The sequence below is a fragment of the Otolemur garnettii genome, unplaced genomic scaffold (genome assembly GCF_000181295.1).
Source record: "Otolemur garnettii isolate 467f Iridium unplaced genomic scaffold, OtoGar3 scaffold00042, whole genome shotgun sequence".
NCBI lineage: Eukaryota > Metazoa > Chordata > Mammalia > Primates > Galagidae > Otolemur > Otolemur garnettii.
This window is the reverse complement of record NW_003852437.1, coordinates 4,349,359-4,369,708: the sequence shown is the minus strand read 5'-3', so window position 1 is coordinate 4,369,708 and position 20,350 is coordinate 4,349,359. Positions and strand designations below refer to the sequence as shown.

Sequence of the window (20,350 nt, the reverse complement as noted above, 5' to 3'; positions counted from 1 at the left end):
ACAGAGAACTCAAATGTATTACCAAGAAAAGAACAAGTGATCCCATCTCAGGGTGGGCAAGACTTGAAGAGAAACTTCTCTGAAGAAGACAGGTGCTCAGCCTACAGACATATGAAAAAATGCTCATCATTAATCATCAGAGAAATGCAAATCCCTAATTGTTCTCCAAACATCTTTCCAAAAGGAACATATTACTTTGTGTTCCTACCAGCAATGTAGAAGTGTTCCCTTTTCTCCACATCAACATCTCTGGTTTTGGGGATTCTGTGATGTGGGCTAATCTTACAGGAGTTAGATGATATCTCAAAGTAGTTTTGATTTGCATTTCTCTGCTGATGGAGGGGCTTCATATTCTTCATGTCTTTTGGTCTTGGGTAAAATAAGGATCAAGGGGATTATAAATTCCAAAATAAGTATATCACCTCTTACATCTTTAAGAAGGTATTACTCAGATAAATGATGCCACACCAGATTGCCAGTATTTATTTTCACTCCTTATGCTTTGGTTCCCTGAATGCAAAATTGACCAGTGGGGAGCCCTTGCGTGATTCCTGTGTATTACTTTTATAGGCAAATGGATATTATATTAGCAGAGCCTACATTTTGCCTTGTCAATTTCATTCTCTGGGGATGTCTATCTATCTTTTTTCCATACCACCTCTCACTTTCTACTACACTGTATACTAATGAAGCTCTTTGACTGTTCTTTTTCTCCCCATTCTGGGGAGTGGCCATTCCATTCGACACTGTGAAGTTCATTGATAATTTTGATAGAACCGGTTTGGGTGGAAGAGAAAAGGCAGAAGCCCTATAAAACTGGGTTGAGTAGAGAACAGGACAGGAGGCAGTGGCTATGGTACAAAACTCTGTTGTGGATTTTGTCTGAAAAAGAGGAAAAGAGGCACAGCTAGAGGGAAATGTTGATTCAAGGTGGGGTTTTGTGTGTGTGTGTGTGTGTTTAAGGATGGCAGGTCAGTAAACATTTATATTCTGGGGCAAATAGTCTTCCTGAGAGAGGGGTTGATAGTACAGCATTAGAGTTGTTACAGAAAGCCATTAGGAAGCGTTGGCCTTTGACAGGAGGAGGGACAGTTTCTCAGTTAAAGCAGGAGAGAGGAAGACAGACTAGCAGATGGGAGGTTTACTGATTTGGTGGTGGGAAGATGCAGGAGCCCTAATCCAGCGGGTTTCAGTTGCTTAATGAAGTGTGAGATAAAGTCAGATGGGACCGAGGCAGGGAGAGAAACTTTCTTCGGTTTGGGGAAAGAGAAGGCAGGAGGAAATTGTGGCCTTGGGGTTTAGGAAAGCAAGTAATTAGATGAGGGCACGCAGTGGACGTTTGAGGCTTGAAACCAAATACTTAGAGTAACATCAATCTTTCTGTCGAGTGATTCTCTCCAATTGTATTCATCCACAGCTGCTCAGGTCCAGAGAAGGCGAGTAATTGAACTGCTCCCGGCCAGGGATTTGCCAGGGGTGAGGGAAGCCAGAGAGATGAGGTTGTTTGTAATGATTATAATGATAGAGGACGGACTCAAATTTGGACAGATTTCATCAAGAAATATTTTAAAACCTTCATTATGCAAATATACTTCCATCTCAAGAACTCAGGCTTAAAATCAGAACATCTGTGTTCAAATCCCATTTCAGTTCCTTGGTAACAGAAGATAACTTGACCTTGGACAAGTTATCTGAGTGCCTTCTTCCCTGGTCCATAAAGTGTGGCTATACCAGATCACAATTACAACAGAATTGTAATTCGAATTGAGTTCACACACAGAAAAAGTTTTGGAAAGTACTTGGTACAAATAGAGTGCTCAAATAAGAGGCCATTACTGTAATCAGCATTATACATCCTAACCTCGTCTGGTATATTTCACTTTGCACAGCAAAGAAGACATTTTTCTCTTCCTGAAATTGTCTTATCCCTGAGCAATATACATTGTTCTTTTCCCCACATTAGTATTTTTACTAAACTCACTCACTTTTAGTTTTTTCTTTTATATGCCTTTATAAATGGGATGGGATGATAAACAGCAAGCCTCAAAAAATCCAGTTAATAGCATAAAATTGGGTAGATGGTAACAAGTAAGTATATTTGACTGTCAGTTTGGGGACAAGCAGGATGCCTTTTGAACATGTTTTAAAGTTTCATGGAAAAAAGTAGACCGCTCTAATGAGGACAAATGGGTTTGAAAAGTATCTCTCCCAGCTGTCATTTGCCCAGACATCAATATCTTACCAATCTATCAAAAGTACATGAACTTTGCTGCAGGTTATCTCAAATATTAGGTAGTGTTGGGACACATTTTTGTGTTTTATTTGTTGTTGCACGGTCTTATATTATCTGTATTTTACTGACTGTGGCTCATCAGAGTATGTTGTTATTAATACAAGTAGTAGGTCAGGGATATTCTACTTATTAACTTCATTGGCTTAATATTTCAATAAAGTCCATAACATGTAGAGAGTATATGTTATCTCAACTGGGATACTTAAGAGTCAAGGACACTTTCAGTAATTATACCAGGGCACCAGTGTATAATTCCAGTATACAGCCCAGTTTTAAGTAGGTCTGTCCTAGGTGCCGAAAGATAAGTTTCAAAATAGGTAAAATCTTGACTCTCATACAGATATAAAAAGAGTTTGCTTTTATTTAGTGCATTAATAAGGGAACCAGTGAGAAGTTATGATGGATTCCAAGGAGAATATAAAGTCTCACATCTTTGTAGTGAGATCAGGGAACTTAAAATGAATTTACAAAACTTTAGATACAAAACTGACAAACTGCTCAATATCCACAGGACTGTAGTCAATTGCATTCCAGTGGACCCAATTTGCGTTTCTGTGGACAAAATAATTTGCCTTACTATTGGTTTTCTTCAGTTTGCAGAGTTAAAAATAGCTCAAAGATGAGTTAAGCTTTATAGGACCCCTCTTGGTTTTTTTGCACACGTCAGAGACCTTCACAACCTTTCCCTACTTGAGCAAAGCTGTGCTGGCTGGGCACCCCTGTTACATGTCACAGGCTCTTGCAATTGTCTGCTTTTCGTGATTTTGGATTGAACTGTTACTTGCTGCTTTGTTAGACTTTTAATTTTTTATTTTATTCTTGCAGAGATGCCTATGTCCGGTGCCTTTTAAAGAAAGGGTTTTTAGTAGTCAAAGTATGATTTAATTTGATAGCTTATTAACCTGCACAATATGACATCGCATTTCCCTTGCATATTTGCGATTAGTTGGAACCCAAGCTGTTGTTATTTGGGGGAAGGGGAGGATGCCGCCTTTATTCTGTTTTGGTTGCCTACCCTGGGAGAATTAGGAGCATTCTGGTAAGAGGTGCTGAGCCATCTGCAGCTGTGCAAATAGTTTAAGCCTTTGGGTCCATTGTGGATTTTACTTTAACCTCTTCTCCCTCACTTGGGAGAAAAAAAAAAGGAAAGAAAGAAAATCCAACAGCCAACTACTTCTACTTTTTTAAAAAAATTGTTTGGTAAGCTGCAGTTAGACTTTTGTAACCAGAGGCTGTATTTATTTTCAGTGTTGGCAGTTCTGCCTAATGAATCAACTGGTATTGAATTCACAAAGGGAGATGCCGTTTCCCACTCTCCATCTGTTTGCCAAATGTGTGTGTTCCCCCACCTCTCAGCAGTGGTTCCCCTGAAAAGGGCCATTTGCAGGGAATGTTCACCTTGAGTTCTCAGTCCTCTCCTGACTGGGTAGTGGTCCCCTTACGGTTCTGGAGGGGTTGTGTGAGGGAAAACACCACACCTGTAATTCTAGAGAAAGTGCACTTACCGTATTTCTTGTTTAAGCGCCAAGTCTGGCTCTGCATTCCTGATGGCTTTAGTCTGGTTTTTGAGCTGTGGTTTGTTCCTTCACGATGGGGCTTCTGTCTCTGGACAATACTGCTGCCAGGGAGATTGAAAGTACTTGAAAGACAAGTGAACAGATGAGCTAAAGTAGGCTGGTAGGCTGGCTAAGATCGGAGGCCCTTGAGACATTACTGAAATGACACAAGCTTTTCAGCAAATCCTTCTTTATATTGGTGGTAGGGAGGAAATTGTTTCTGAGATTCTGCATTTCTGGCAAGCTCTGAGCCCAACTGTGAGGAGTAAGAATTCAGGTCAGACAACTTCAGCACTTGCTCCGTGGTCCTTGCAGCAGTTTCGATAGCGAAAGGGTAGAATGGCTTTGTTGGTGTTCAGTAGAAGACCATGAAAGGGAAATACTTAACTCTGCTTTGGGGTCAAGAACCAGTAGAAGAGCCAGACAAACTTCCATCTCGCCTCAAGACAGATCTTTGCATTGTAGGTATATATTATTTTGTTTGAGATTTTAGAATTTCCTGGACGTTTTATATACCAGAGTTCAAATGTAAACTTTAAATATCTCTCAAAGCAAATTATGAGCTGTTTGCTATTCTTTTCCCCCGATATACCCCACTTTTTGATATATTACATGGGTTTTTAAATAATTTTCTCAAATTTGAAGTTATGAATATTTAGTATCACTATCTCTTGTGTGCTATGCTGTTTCACTTAGCTCACTAAACAGTTTTAAAAAAACTGAGCATCATCCGAGAAGTCTTCAGAGAACTATTAAATGTTATTGCTCTATTCTGACCTAGATAAGGGACAGTGAACTCTTCTTAAATGTAAGGCCACTGACCCACACACTCACGCACACACACAATCCAAAGAACCTAATTTAAGTGCTCCATTTATCTATTTTTATCTTCATCTTATTCCCCAAAGATTTTTAACTAATATATGAATTTGTTTTAGAATTTGCAAAAAGAGAAAGTTTCAAAAGTGGAGAATAAGGTTCATGAGGAAAACAGTTCAACGCATACAAAAAACAAGGCTCATTACACGAGAGAAGCTGGGACAAGGGGCACTGGGTCGAAATGGCACTGGGTCGAAATGGCACAGCCGAAGAAGAGTAGGGAATCCAGATTCCCAGGAAGAGGGAAAGGAAGGAATTTGTACTTAAGACCTTTCCAGGCAAGGTTGTGGAGGAAGGGAGAGGCTCCGAAGATGGTGAGGTGATGTTGTTCAGTGTTAAACTCTTAGGCCGGTAATCTCAGCACTTTGGGAGGTTGACAGGGGAGAACCGCTTGAGGCTAGAAGTTCAAGATGACAGTTAATCTCTTCGTATCCCTAGTCTTTGGGAATGTCATTAGGAGGGTTGAGGTACAGCCACTTCACAGCTGTCACAAGATTTGTTCTGAATGAGAATCTATATCTGCTCAACAGAAGCAGAATTATTCTGCAACCTACATTGATCTGGCCACATGGAGCCTAGCTCCTGAGGGTCTATGACAGTCATGCTTTCGATCTAGGTTTTAATTTTTAGCTGCAATTTTTTTTTTAAATAGACAAAGCCCAAATTTTTCCTCTGTCTTTTCACTATATAGTTGCTCAAATATAATTTACTAATGGTTTCAAATATTAAGTAATAAATGGGCATGGGGTTTCTGAGTGGTCCATGATGGGGATAAGCTGGTATATATATATATATTTTTTTTAATTTATTTAAAAATTCTCTATTTGGGTGTTTTCTGTGTTGCCTTTATACTAAGGTTTATAGTCTTCTATTTTTTTAATTTTACCTTTTGTTCCCAGCCATCAAACACAGACAACCTGTTGGGATCATCCTAAGATGACTGAACTCTTTCAATCTCTTGGTGAGTGTTGCTGTGTTAAGTAGTAGTGAATTAGCCTAAACAACTGGGTACTGCGTATTTGCAAATGGAAACTTACAACCAGCTCTTCCTCCGTGGAATGACACGTTGAATCATGTCACTGATGTGTCAAAGCAGCTGAGCTTCCAAGTGCAAAACAATCAACAGGGACCACTTTTCCTCTTGAAAGAATCGTGTGCTTTGAAACAGTGTGAGCCAAAGAGAGCTGACGTAGAGAAAGAAGGTAATTGTAGGCTTTGGTTCCCTCATATTGAATCATCTTAAACACCAGCTTTAATGCAAAAAAAAAAAAAAAAATTCAATTAGCAACCTCTAATCCACTGCTTTAAATTTGCTTTTGGCTCACTTTTTACTCAGTAGATTTTATCAGATTAGCTTAACTAATTTAATTTCATGTGCATATAAAAATGCAAGAGAAGGGGCAGCGTCTGTGGTTCAAAGGAGTAGGGCGTCGGCCCCATATGCCAGATGTGGCAGGTTCAAACCCAGCCCCGGCCAAAAACTGCAAAAACAAAAAAAGCAAGAGAACAGATGAGATGAGATTTCCAGTTGTATTTTAATTTCTGGTGGAATATGACTTGCAGTTGGTTGTTTACTTCCTTCAGGATGCTCCAGGAGCTTGTAACATTTTCTTTGGGGGTGGCTAAGGGGCTGCCAGAGGGGAGAGCGGCACCCGCAGCATCCCTTCCCCACTCCCATTCCAACCAGAGAGTTGCCCCCTTTGATCCTCTAAACACTGGGTTTCGATGTGGAGAGCTGAGGGATTCTGCAAAGGTTGGACAAGCCAGACAGAAGCACTGGCTTATAAGATGAGGGGAAGACTGTTGTCATTTACTGAATAGTCTTCTCACTTCATTAGTCTCTAAAACTCTTGTCTTTAGGAGGTAAAGAGGGAAATTAAACTATCCATTGTTTCTGAAGATCTGAATATTGATTATAAGGTCACTTTAACCAGATCTACAAAGGGGAAGAAGCAGCAAGAAAATCAGGATAGAAGGTAGATAAAAATAAGAAGAGTTTCATGAGCAGTGAGATGGACATCGGGGTGGAAAGAAAACGATTGTCCTTGGAGGAAATGTCCCTGGAGGAGAATCCCCATAGGCCCTCAGCCCACTGTGCAAGGTGCTTATTAAGCCACAATAAAAGCCATGCTTCCCTTTTCTCATCTCATGACACTCCTGTAAGTGACACTCCTGTAAGACAGGTTAACAGAGTAAAGCATAATGGATTGATTAATCCAAGTTTTATGTGCCATAGGCACCTTTAGAAATGAAGACCTAAAGACGCAGGGGAAAGTGTCTATTTCTATACTTAGATTCAGTGAAGAATGGGCAGCCAGTGGAAATGTAATTAGACAAAAATTTTGATCTAATGGCAATGGACTGAGAGGGAACCCAGCAAGGCCTGTCTCTTCAGATTCTTCCAGGCATTTCTGTGTGGCTTACAGGTACAGGTCACCTATCACATGAGGGTGACTTTTCAAGGGAAATGGAATAAGGTCAGAGAGTGACTTTTCAAAGTTTAATGGCTTGCTTTGAGGAAGAGAAGTTCAAGTTTCTGTGACTCACCTTGGGGAAGGGGACTTTTGGCTTCTATGCATCGCTTAGAAGGGAGAAAGAGGGACAGGGAACAGGGGGATGGAAGGTCAGAAAGACTTTGCTTCTGAGGTCTTCAAAACGCCTTCGGTTCAATGTACTTAGCACAGCAAGGCACCATACTTTGGGGTATCACGTTCTGAGCCTAGACACCTATTTGAAAATGGTCTCTTGGAATTTCCTGTGTAGCGTTGCTTTGAGACATATCTGAACATGGTGCTCGTAGTCATTTAATTACTTAAATACATGTTGTGGGATTTAGGAGAAGACTCGATTTCAGAGAGACAGTATTTTTCCATCATCTGAAATAAGCAAACACATTCTTTGGCATTCACTATAAATTAAATAATAAACATTCTTTTGAATTGTTTCTTTTTCCATTTCAGCTGACCTGAATAATGTACGTTTCTCGGCCTACCGTACAGCAATCAAAATTCGAAGACTGCAAAAGGCACTGTGCTGTAAGTTATTCTGCCAAAGTTAATCACGCTACTCTTTGGATTGCCTTTTTTATTTTTATTTTTGTTTGTTTGTTTTAAGAGAAAGATAAAGAGGGTGTGGTGTTTGCAGAGTTAATCTGATTTCCAGGGTGCCTCACTTAAGGGAGTTGGCTGTGTTTCTGTAAAAGCTTTTAGTATTTGCCCCACCCGCGCGTGGTGGTGCAGCAGCTGAACATATGCCATGCTCGGTTGGAGAAGAAAATTAACCAAAACACAGGAGTAACGTGAAAAGCTTTTTCAAAAACTATGCTGCCACCCAATTTCAAAAGATTTCAATCAAGAAATCAAAGTAGTGGGTCATAGCCTCTGTGTAGTGCTTTGTATCCATTTGGAAGTGTAATGTTACAAACGGTTTGTCTCAATACAATCCCACAATAAAGAAACACTGGAAAATCATATTCCTAATCCAAATCTGAACTGGCACCTTAGCAAATTAGATAAAAAGCTCTATTTCCCTTTAAAATGTGTCTTAAGAGTTTAGCATTATCAAGGAATTTTTCCTGCTAAGGGTGTGTTCCAAGAGATATTCTGTGATAGTCACTTTGTGGAAAAGGTCATTTTCCCCTCCAATAACCTCAAGTTAAGTAGAACTATGAATGCTTATAATAAAGTATAGATTTAAGCTAACTGGATTATATTTGGGGGTATGATTTTAATGATTGAGTCTACCCAAAGAACATATTTTTAAGGTAGGAAATTAGAAAGTTCTAAGTATTCTTCTGTGCCACTTTTGGGTAAGTATTGATTTTTGTCTAGGCAGTTAAAGGTTTGAAAATTATCCTTAGGCCCAAGCACAGTGGCTCACACCTATAATCCTAGCACTCTGGGAGGCCAAGGCAGGATGATCACTTGAGCTCAGGAGTTTAAGACCAGCCTGAGCAAGAGCAAGATCCATCTTTACTAAAATAGAAAAAAAAAATTATATGGGTGTGACCCAGCTATTAGGGAAGCTGAGGCAGGAGGATCAGCCCAGGAATTTGAGATTGCTAGGGCAACAGAGTGAGACTGTCTCAAAAATAAAAAGAAGAAGAATTAAGGAAAAAGAAAATTATCCTTAGAAAAATGATATGCTGCTTGGAAGTCAGTAGAAATTGCTGATGACTTATGAGCTGAGTACATCACGAGGGTTGCCTTTGCACAATCCACAGAGCCCAGAGATGATTAGCAGGTTGTAGTGCTTGCAGTGAGTGTTGCAGAATTACCAGAGCAAAGAAGGAAAGCCAACACACTCTGGCTGGTGACCGTGTGTTGAGTGAGAAGAGGATAGGAAATAAATTACGAACATACAGAAGGGATGTTTGGTCTATGCAGGGAGTTCCTGGTGGCAGCAGTTTTGCAAAGAGGCTCAGCTGCATCACCGAGATCCAGAGGACAGGTCTGGAAGGTCTTCTCAGGACTGATGAGCTATGAAATGAGGACAAATGACCCAGCCTCAAAATCTCCACTGACAGAGGCCTGTTTTGTGTCATTATGCACATGGTCCGTTTTCAGTCGTACTTCTGGTGGATAAACATATTACCCGTGTTTCCCCGAAAATAAGACCTACCCAAAAAATAAGCCCTAGCAGGATTTCTATGCATTTGTTAAATATGAGCCCTACCCCATAAGACCTAGTGATGGGCATGGCTATGCAGCATATCTGCATAGCCACGCCCTGCATTGGGGGCGGAGCAGTAAGGAAGACTGGAATACCTTTATCTAACACAGCTCCTTTCTCCCAGCGATTCGCACTTGCACAAATGCGTGTCTGATAACCGCGGTTGCAGACATCCTATCGTGTACATGCAAATGGCTAGGGGAAGGGAGTTCATGCATCACTAGTGCCAGCCCCACCAACAAGGTCAGCTCCCCCCCATCAGGTTCCAGAAGAAGATGACTTAACTGTATTTGAATAAATGTAGATTGTTGTATTATACTTAATAAAAATAAGACATCCCAGGCAGTGCCTGTGGCTCAAAGAAGTAGGGCACCAGCTCCATATGCCAAAGGTGGCGGGTTCAAACCCAGCCCTAGCCAAAAACTGCAGAAAAAAAAAAAAAAAGGCATGCCCTGAAAATAAGCCCTAGTGTGTCTTCTTAGGAGAAAATAAATATAAGGCAGTGTCTTATTTTGGGGGAAACACGGTAACACATTCTGAGTTTTTCTTTTGTCGGTCCTTTTAACCCTGTAAAAGGAAAATTCTGTAAAGGGAAAATTCTTATTCTAATTCTAATTTCTGTATAGGGAAAATTCCCTCCTCAACTAACTCATTCCCTCAAACCTCAGAAGAACAGGAGGGACACTCCTCCAACTTCTAAACTAAATGACATTTGGTAGTATCAGTTAGAGAAGTGCTGGGTTGTGTTGGATTTTAAATATGCAAGGCCCTGTTTGTAAAGCCTGCTGGGCGCTGGCCGCCCACGGCCCACCCCAGCCTCCTCCCCGACTGCCCCCCAGCTGGGCGGTGTGCCATTCCTGGACCAACCTTCATGATTAATCTGCTCCTTCCTCTCCCATCCTTTCTGTTTACTTGAAATGCCCCGGCCCTTCCTCTGCTGTGGCATGTAATCCTTTATTCTTGCCAAATACTGTTAACAATTTACCTCTTTTGGAAACATTGACAAGCTAATCCCACCTGCCTCCAGATTTCCCAGCACTATATGACTGCCTGAGCAACGTATGCCTGCCTTTGTGTGATAGCATGATGTCAGGGGGTTGCCCTGCTCCCCTGAGAACGGCAATAGGTCAGGGTCCCCTCTTACTTTGTGTAAGTCCCACCCAGCGTGATGCACTGAGGCTGTCATTCATTCCCTTGTGGGCACCAGGATTGTGCAGGAGATAAAACAATGTAAAGAGACTTGGTTCTCATGCTCAAGGAACTCAAATTCAGAGAGAGAAGGTTATACGTGGCACAAGCCCCTGCTTGTAGAAGTTCCTGTTGCCCTTGGATTGGAATGGCCTTTTCCAGGCCTGTCTCTGTGACCACCTCCTTCACTGTCCTCCACCAAGAAGGTCTCTACTTCATCAAGTTAGTGATTGACATGAAAAACTCTGTATTCTGTTCTTCCGCCCCCAGAAGTGCTTGTCCTGGCCTTTTGTGCTCAGGCAGCCCAGGTTTTATGGGGCTTTCTACAACTCCACATAGAATTGATGGTTTCCTGACACAGCACTTGTCAGTGGGCTAAGTTAGCATCGGTCATGATTTTCAATATTCTTTTTATTCACTTATTTATTGTCTATATCTTCACATGAACTAAGCCTTCTTGGGAGGAACAATTCTGCATTCTTCTCCATGTAAGACCTCATATAGTTTCTGACACAGAGCAGAGTTGTTTAGGACACAGTGAGTACCTTATTTGAATTGGAAGATTGCATAGCTATACAGCAGAAGACATGTACAAGGAGATTTGTAGCAGCAATTTTCAATAGTAAAACCTGTTTAATTTTAGCATATTCATAAATGTGCAATGATACAGCATCAAAAAATAAAGAACTAGCAATCAGCATCAACATGGTTGAATCTTAGAACTATAAAATTGAATAAAAATTTAAGTGGCAGAAGAAATTTATACATGTGGTTCCATTTATATGTAATTCAAAACCATGCAGAACTAAAGGCTGTATTATTTAGAGACACATACATTCTTCTAAAAACTGAAAGTGAAATACAGGAGTTAGTGGTCACCCCTGTGATTGTGAGGAGGGTTTCCAAGATAGGACCAACATTGCATGTCTTCAGCTATGCTACGAGTTAACGAGTCTCAGCTCTATTACCATTCTTTAGACTGCACAGATGTACTGTATACAGTAGAACCACCATAGATTGGCCACACAAGGGACTGTAACAAACTGGTCAACACACGGAGGTGGTCAACATGAGGAACTAGGCCTACTGTACTGATATGTACATGTGGTACATGTCCGGTCTATGAAAATTAGATCTACTTAAGGAAGCAGTTGATGTAAGGAGGTGGCCGCCTATGAAGGTTCTACTGTGTATTCTTTTGTATTTCGATTTTGAAACTTTATGTTGTAGGCAATAGCAGAGAAGCCAAAGGGAAAAGCGTTCAGAGGAGGGAGAAAGTCCCTTCATCACAAAGAAGGCAAGCTCCCTGGGTAGCAGACATAATAGCCAGGCTGTAAAAGATGACAGATGACCTAGGCATGTGGCTATGAACCAGGGAGAAGAAGAGGGAGTCACATGCCTTAGAGTCGAATGCGTGGAAGGAGTTCAGGGAACATCAAGTAGTGGAGTCTGAAAGGAGTAACTTAAGTCAGCTCAATGTCCAGAAAGTTCCTCAGAATCAATGTAGGTCAATGCAAAGGTCATTTCTTTTGTGAAATTCTTCTTCCTTCTCCTTCTTTCTTCTTCTCTCAAGCTCTCATAGTATTGGATTTAATGTATGGATATTTTTCTTAATAGAGTGGAGAGCTGTGAACTGCTTCCTGTCTAGTGAAAGTTTAGAGATAGGGCTAGAGATGGATGTGGGCTTTAGAGGTTTAGCTAATACCTGAGAAAGATTGAAAGGCACAGGAAACAAAATGAGTAAACAATTCAGGGGAAAGATGGTGAAGGCTGACCTGGCTGAGTAGGAAGGCAGGAAATGAGGGTCTGGGTTTGTAAGACAGCTTGCGGGAGAAAGGATGACAGGGGAACTTTGTCAGTTGCTAAATTACGGAGGCTGAAAAGGGGAGGGTGTCAGAATAGCTATGGATTTAAGCATCACAAGAAGGCAAGACCTTTATTTGGAAAATGTGAAGGTAGAAATTCCAGCTCTGGGAGGGAACCAAGCTATGGGAGCGTGATCAAGTGTTCAGGCAGGTTAGAAGGAATCTGAAGCCAGACAGAGGTGATAATGGAAGTCAGGTCCTTGAGCGTATTAGGTGCGTAGATGAAAGGCTAGACAGGAACCCTTGAGCACCACCTGCATTTCTGGGGTACTTGGAAGAGGATATAGGAAAAGCACTAAGAAGGAATGGTCTGAGATTCAGCCACGCTGGTGCTGACAGCTAGCTCATTGATTTTTGATGCTGAATCATTCTAGCATCAAGACTGGGAGAAAAGTCACACAAGCCCAAGGTTGGGTGCTAAACGTTGTTAGTTTTGTTCTTGTTTTTGAGTTTTTTTGAAGAATAAGGGAATGATGATGCATTTCCGTTAGACCCCCTGGGCCTTATACATGGGATTAAGGAAAAAAATGTAAAAGTTAGATAAAAAATGATCCTGCTATCTGTTTTATTTACCACATGACGGAGCTGTCATTTGTCTCCCTCTGAAAAGAGAGAATCATAATCATAATTTTCTGTGATTTAAATGTAGTCAGTCCTTTCACAGTGCCTCAATGTGACACATTTCAGAAAGATGTGCGCTTGGTTGAGGTACTAAGGCGAAGTGTCAGAGTAAATCACTGAAAACCGAAGACGTGATAGTCTGTGGCATGTGGCACATTGCTGGCACAGCTCCAGAGCAGATAACCAGGGGGACTTATGAAAGAAATTCAAGGACCGCCTGAGTCAGGAAATGGGCTTTGTGGCGTTTGGTCTATTGTCATTTTATGCCACATGGGGACCCAATAGCAGTGCTGTGCTGCCAGCATAATTAATGTTGGAATTCACAAACATTCATTTAGAGCCTTTTGCAGTATTGAATATGGTCTTCTCTGTCTGTTGGGAATCGTAGTTCTGTGGCTCCCGTTTGCTATTAAATACTTCCCCTGGGCAGGCCTGGAGAAGGAATTTGAATTTTGTTCCTGCCATCTAGAGGTTTCAAACTTCACTGTGACCACACGACACTCACGTGGTTTGCATTTGACCCTTGAGCCATGTAGGGAAACGTTTGGGGTGCTAACTCCACAGCTCCACACATTTGAAAATCTTACAGCTTTTGACTCCTCATAAATCTACTTATTAGCACACCATTGATCAGAAGACTTACTGATGACATAAATAGTCGATGAATACCTATTTTGATGAATTATATACTATATTCTCACAATACAATAAGCAAGAGAACAGAAAACGTTATGAATACAATTGTAAGGAAGAGAAAATACACTAACTAATCATTAAGTGGAAATTGGTCAGCATAAATGTCTTCATGCTTGTCTTCTGATTGAGTTGGCTAAGGAGGAGAGAGAAAGGAGGGCTTGGCCTTGCTGTCTCGGGCCGGGCAGAGGTGGGAGAGGTGGAGGGGAGGCAGGCCCACTCAGTGTAACTTGTGCTGAAAAATGGTCATGTACAAGTGAAGCTGCTCAGGTCAAACCCATGTCGTTCAAAGGTCACCTTCATGGTGCCAAGAAATATGGCAAAAATGAAATGGCAATTCCACGTGGTACTTTGTTTTGTTCCAGACACTACCTCTAACTCATGCGGAGCTTATGCGAGTTGTTTATGACATTAGTTTAAGTTCACCAATGATGTATTTGACATCTGAAAGAAATAGATTGGCCTATTATCCAGACTTGGCTGTTCTATGTTTATTTCTTTCTCTCTTTTTTTTTAAAGAATGTCTTCCCTGTTGAGTTGTTTTTGAAATCATCTTACTCTCCTCCATTATTATGAAGTCCTTTTTCATTGTAGAGAACTTGAAAAAATAAATAATACTGTGGTATTGGAGCAGCTAGAATGAGCTTGTTTCATAAATGTCTTTAAATATTCTGAGTTCATGGTTATTCACTGGTTAAAAATAGATAAATACAAAGGAAGCTATTTGTTCGTTTTAGTTTACTGTCAAAATATGTCATCGTATTTTCTGAGAGAATAGTTTTTGCATCAGGCAAAAAGAAAGTAGTTAGTTGGTTATATATGTGCGGAGAGTGCCAAAAATACACATTATAAAACATGTTATCGTATGTGTTAATATATCATATTATGAATATACTTTGAGCATCTCTTATAGTTTTAGAAGTCAATTGTGACTTACATTCATCTTTTGTTATCAGAATATATTGAGTATTACAATTTTAATACAGTCTTTGTCTTAAAATGTGTATGCATTTGTTGGTGCCCTCTGTGTGTGTGTGTGTGTATGTTGTGTATCTTTAAAGTTCCATTAAGCTTATCTTTTTAATGCTAAAAAGCTAAATATTAGAAATAAAGGAAGAATTTCATAAAACAATAATTGCTATGAGCAGACCTTAAGGTAATGTAGATTCTAAAATTTTCCTTACCCATATGCTGAGATTCAAAAGAATCATCTTCATGCTTAACAAACATAATAGATGCATGGTGGTTGGATAATCTGCTTTGTAACAGGTGCCTGGATCATCTGCTTCTCCTGTCTGTCTCACTGTGACCACACAACACTCACATGTAGGCTGTGCACCGTCCACGCTGCAGTCTGCTGTACCTTAGGATCCCCTGACCTTGCTGACATTCTTTTCTCAAGCAGTTCTGTATTCCTGGAATTCTTTCCTTGCTTCATATGGATCCCTTGTATCTTATCTATTTTTCAAGACCTATTTCAAAGTCTGGTCTCCCCAGAGCCTTTTCCAGTTGTCCTTCCTGTGCTCTAGCAGTAAGAATTCTCATAGAAATCTCGTATTTCTCCTCGAGGGCACTGTTATGCCTCCCTTTAGTAAAGCCATCAGTATGTCTTTGAGAGCAGGGGCTCTGCCTTCCCCTTCTGTGCACACCGTCCCTGTTCTAGCACTGTTGATGCTCTACACATGAAGATAGAGTGGGAGTGAGTATATGGAGACCCGTGGATGCAGGGTCTGTCCTGGCCTCCTCCTCAGCAGCAGGTGCCTCTGTGTCAGAGCATCATGGGAGGTCAGCCCGGTCAGGGCCTGATGTGGTGGCCTTATAGATCAGGTTCAGTTCCGTAGGCGGTAGAGAAGTATTGTTTGTTTGTTTGTTTTAACTGATCATCTTCAGTGAACTTTGTAGATGACACGTGCATGTCCGTGTTAAGAAACTTGGAACGGTTTGGCATTGATACAGAGGATGAAGGAGAGGTCAGCGATCAGGCTGTTTGCAGGAGTTAAGATGAGGACAGCAATGTAATATTAGCAATATTACCCGAGTTGTATAGATTGAAAGATTCATGCTATATTAAGACAGAAAGGGCCTAGAGAAGGAAAAACTAGAAAAGGAAAGTAGGAAAATTGGTGTTACCAAGAGCAAAAAAAGGGACTGAGATTGAAAAGCAACAGAGCTCAGATTGAAAAGTGCGGAAATGGGGTCAAATGTAAGCATGGCAATGTGTTCATTTCTTTAAAAAATGAAATTAGCTAGAAGGGGTAGATTCTTAAATTGAAGAACCAAGTAAACACTTGACTACAAGTGTTTTTGTTTCAACACTTCGGTTTTCGTTATGTCACGTAATGACTGCGCATAATCCTTCTTCTCGCCTGATTAGTGGACCTCTTAGAGTTGAATACAACAAATGAAGTTTTCAAACAGCACAAGCTGAACCAGAACGATCAGCTCCTCAGTGTCCCAGACGTCATCAACTGTCTGACGACCACGTACGATGGGCTAGAACAAATGCACAGGGACCTGGTCAACGTGCCGCTCTGCGTGGATATGTGTCTCAACTGGCTCCTCAACGTGTATGACACGTAAGTTTGTGTTTTACAGTCATTAAAATACTGCCATCAAATGAAATATGTTGTTATTAGGAAATGTCTAAGTCTTGAAAGTGAAATTATTTTAAAAGTACTTTCAAAGTACTTTTCCCAGTGGAAATATTTATATTAATTGTTGAATATGAGTGACTTTCCAAATCATTAAGCTCTTAACAGGAGATAGAACAAAGGACAATGCACAATTATTATTTCAAGATTTTGCTTCCGTTTACAAAGGCTGTCAAATGTATATATTCTCTGTCAAGAAGCTTGGGAAATCTAATCTAAGTAAGAACTAGTTTCCTTCTTGTTTCATAATATAGTAATTTCTTTTTTATAAGAAAAAATCTTGTATTTTTGTTATGAATTAAAATGATTTATTAACTCATAATAATTTGCTCTGCAATCTCTGTATGACAGATGAAGAGCTCTTTGAATGGCAGTGAATGGGATTTGACTTTTCCTTGGCTATTAGCTTTGTTTATTGCCATAAACAAGTGGCTATGTGTGTATATGGTGTTTTAAATGATTTATGTTATGGAACACTCTAACATCTGTAATTTAATTAGGTGCTCACCGTTACATAAAGAGTGCCCTCACCTTCCTGCGCAACTCATTTGCTGTTAATTTGGCCTTTCTGACTATGACGATGTATCTGTGAAATAATCAATTCTAGAAAGACCTGCTGTGGGCTGACATTTCGGAAATGTTAGGTATTATTCATTTTTCTGGTGAGGGGTTAAAATCTGCAAAGATGAAACAGGAAAGCTTCAGCTGTTGTTTTTCTCTCGTACCCTAAAATCAGCTATAGGAAAATTTGTGTTTATCAGCCTTTTATTTGATTTATAGAGAAAATAGATGATGGTTAATAAATGGACACATTTACCAGCTGATGGATTCCGTACAAAAAGTAAATGATGATGCCAATAGCTTTGGAGTTAACTAAATCTTTTTCCTTTATTTTTACTTCACACATAATGTACATACGTATGGGTTACAGAGTGATATTTTGATAAATGTATATAACATATAAAGATCAAATCAGGATAATTAGGATACCCATCACCTCAAGCATTTATCACTTCTTGGTATTGAGGACATTTTAAAATCTTCTTCTCTAGCTTTTTGAAGATATACAATAAATTATTGTTAACTATGTTGACCCTATGGTGCTATAGAACTCTGGTTCTCAGCCCCTGGGGCTATGGACCGGCACCAGTGGTGGCCTGATAGGAAATGGGCTGCACAACAGGAGGTGAGCAACCAGCAGGTGAACAAAGCTTCATCTGTATTTACAGCTGCTCCCCTTTGCTCATATCACCACCTGAGCTCTACCTCCTGTCAGATCAGCAACAGCATTAGATTCTCATAAGAGCATCACCGCTACTGTAAACCACACTTGTTAGGGATCTAGGTTGCACGTTTTTATGACAATCTAATGCCAGATGAACCTAAGGTAAAGGTAACGCACTTGAATCATCCCCAAATCATCCCCTACCCTTCTGCGAAAAACTTGTCTTCTATAAAATAGGTCCCTGATGCCAAAAAGGTTGAGGACCACTGCTATAGAACCCTGGAATTTCTTCTTCCTATCTGGCTATAATTTTATATCCATTAACCAACTTCTCTTTATCTTTCCCTCCCTATTTTATTAATTAGGAAAATCTTTTCTCTTTTAATGTTCGCAAATATCATAACAAAGTCTCCTTTAAAAGATAACCAAATAGCCATTATGTGCTTGAGGGCTCTTAAGAAACTCCCTGAAACATGAATCTCACGTCCTATCTGATGTTTTTTAATATATTTCATTTTAATGTTACTCTTTGATTCTTTTGGGGTAGAATATTATTATTGCCATGAACTGATCATTAAGTTGCTCTTTAATATTTTTAAATACTCAAAAGAGACATTGACTACGTTAAATTACCAAAATAGTTGGTCAGTTAGATATGATAACTGCAAAACCTATGCATTAATTTTCTGTCCCAGGAAGATTGGTAAATTCATAGAATACTTAGGGACTTTTTTCAGCCCGATAGAGAATGGCGGAGGGCTTGAACATCTTGCACTGCATTTTAAAGGAAGACTAGGAAACAGCCTACATCTCTCTCCTTTGGGGTTGTCTGTGGCTCTGACTCACTGGATTCATTTTCTGCAGCTGCCATGACAAAGTACGATAGACTAGGTGACTTTAAACAACAGGACTGTATTTGTGCCTAGTTCTAGAGGCTGGAGGTCTGAGATCAAGATGTTGGCAGGGTTGCTTTTCTTCTGAGGCCTCCCTCCTTGGCGGGCAGACGGCCGTCTTCTCCATGGTTTTCACGTGGTTTTTCTTCTGTGCTGACCATATATTCATATCCTCTACCTCTAAGGACACTGGTTATATTGGATTTGGGCCCACTCCAATGACCCCATTTTAAACACAGTCACATTCGAGGCACTGGCAGTTAGGACTTTAACACGTGAACTTTAAGAGGACCTAGGGTAGTACCCCGCTATTTTCACTGGATGGCACAAAGGGAATCGTTCCCCTTAGCTGGGAAGGAAGCCGTGTGGGAAAAGTGGATATTCCCATTCTAGGGAGTTACACGCTGGCATAGTTTCACTCCCCACCACCAAATGTGAACACGAGGGACGAGCTACACTAGCATGCTGTTTCTTATTTAGAAAGACAGGATCCTGAAATTTCTCATTTTTCATTTTAAAGGGATAAAAGCCTTTTAGTATTTACCTCCCTTTCATGCCAAAGAAATACAGCAAAGACTGGACTGGGTTGTGATGGTGCGTGTTCAGTCTAGCTTTCTGTCTTGGAGAAAAATATCGTAGATTAACCTAAAAAAACCAAACAAACAAAAAAACAGCTACTTTTAGGATGGTAATTTTAGATGGCCAGAATTGACTACCCAAGTTTCTCTAGTAGCTATGGCTTATTTATCTAAAAAATACTTACTAATTCTTTTGAAGCCATCATTCTCTTTGAGAACCTAATAGAAGCTATGATGTACTCCATCCATGTACCAGGACCTTAAGCATCTCTAAGAAGTCTGTGAAGCTCAGAAGTGGCACCTTGCACTCACGCTCCCGTTTCATTCGCCTCTTCCGACGTTCATTCATTAATCACATGTTCCTGACTGGCTTTTTGATGTAGATTACAGTCACCAAATCAGAACCGGTGTCTTCAGCTTCAGCCAGCTCTTGAAATAATGAGTGATGCAGACACAGTAGATCGTGTAATTCTCAAAGCAGGTCTTTGGGGATTTTCCACTCTGCCTTCTTCATTTTACTGCTTGAAAAGCTGACCCAGTGAGACAAGACAGCTTATCTACCTATGGCCTGTTAGTGGTGATTATTCAGATTTTTGGTGATAACATGTGATTATTCTACCCCATTTCCATATCTAGAAAAAATACTTCTTTATAAGTTATTTTAAGTAAACCAGTTTTTTTTTTTTTCAAGTTTTAACATGTACTCAACTCTTCCTAATATTCTGGACTTTGTAAAAAACTCCATTTTCGTCTTGTAAAAAACTCCATTTTCATCTGTCACGGATGACAAGAATTCACATATTTCATTTGAGTTGTTGTGTGACTTGGCAGCCACTTAACGATGGCATCTCAATTTCTCATCTGAAAGTATTGAGATAAAAATATCTGCCATGCTTACCGCACAAAAGGTGATTGTGAAGGGCAAATGAATTAATGTATGTAAGAAGGACTTTATAAAGATGAAATTGATTCCATTTGTGAATTCACAGCTCCACTTAGTCTTCATTTTCCCAGGTTAAAAAGTCTTAATTTTACAATATTCCTCCTAGATTTAATGGAAATCAAAAACGTTTAAATTATGATTTAAAGCAATAGTCTGGGGCACTTGCTTTAATTTTTTTTTCCTGTAGAAAATATTAACCTCATTTGTTGCAGTGTTATTTTTTTTCTACTATTCCCAGATGGATATAATTTTTATAAGGGAAATATCTTTCTAGTTAAACTAGTTTCAGGAGTT

The 20,350-nt window shown here is 40.0% G+C and overlaps 1 protein-coding gene across 1 annotated transcript in view; it reads left to right on the top strand.

The window, feature by feature from the left end:
* UTRN (utrophin) overlaps window positions 1-20,350 on the top strand; it is a 513,062-nt gene that overhangs the window by 433,978 nt on the left and 58,734 nt on the right. The window contains exons 58-60 of the mRNA XM_023513504.1: window positions 5,628-5,689; window positions 7,689-7,763; window positions 16,141-16,342. Coding sequence (XP_023369272.1) covers window positions 5,628-5,689; window positions 7,689-7,763; window positions 16,141-16,342 — 339 coding nt within the window. The remainder of the gene's footprint in view (window positions 1-5,627; window positions 5,690-7,688; window positions 7,764-16,140; window positions 16,343-20,350) is intronic.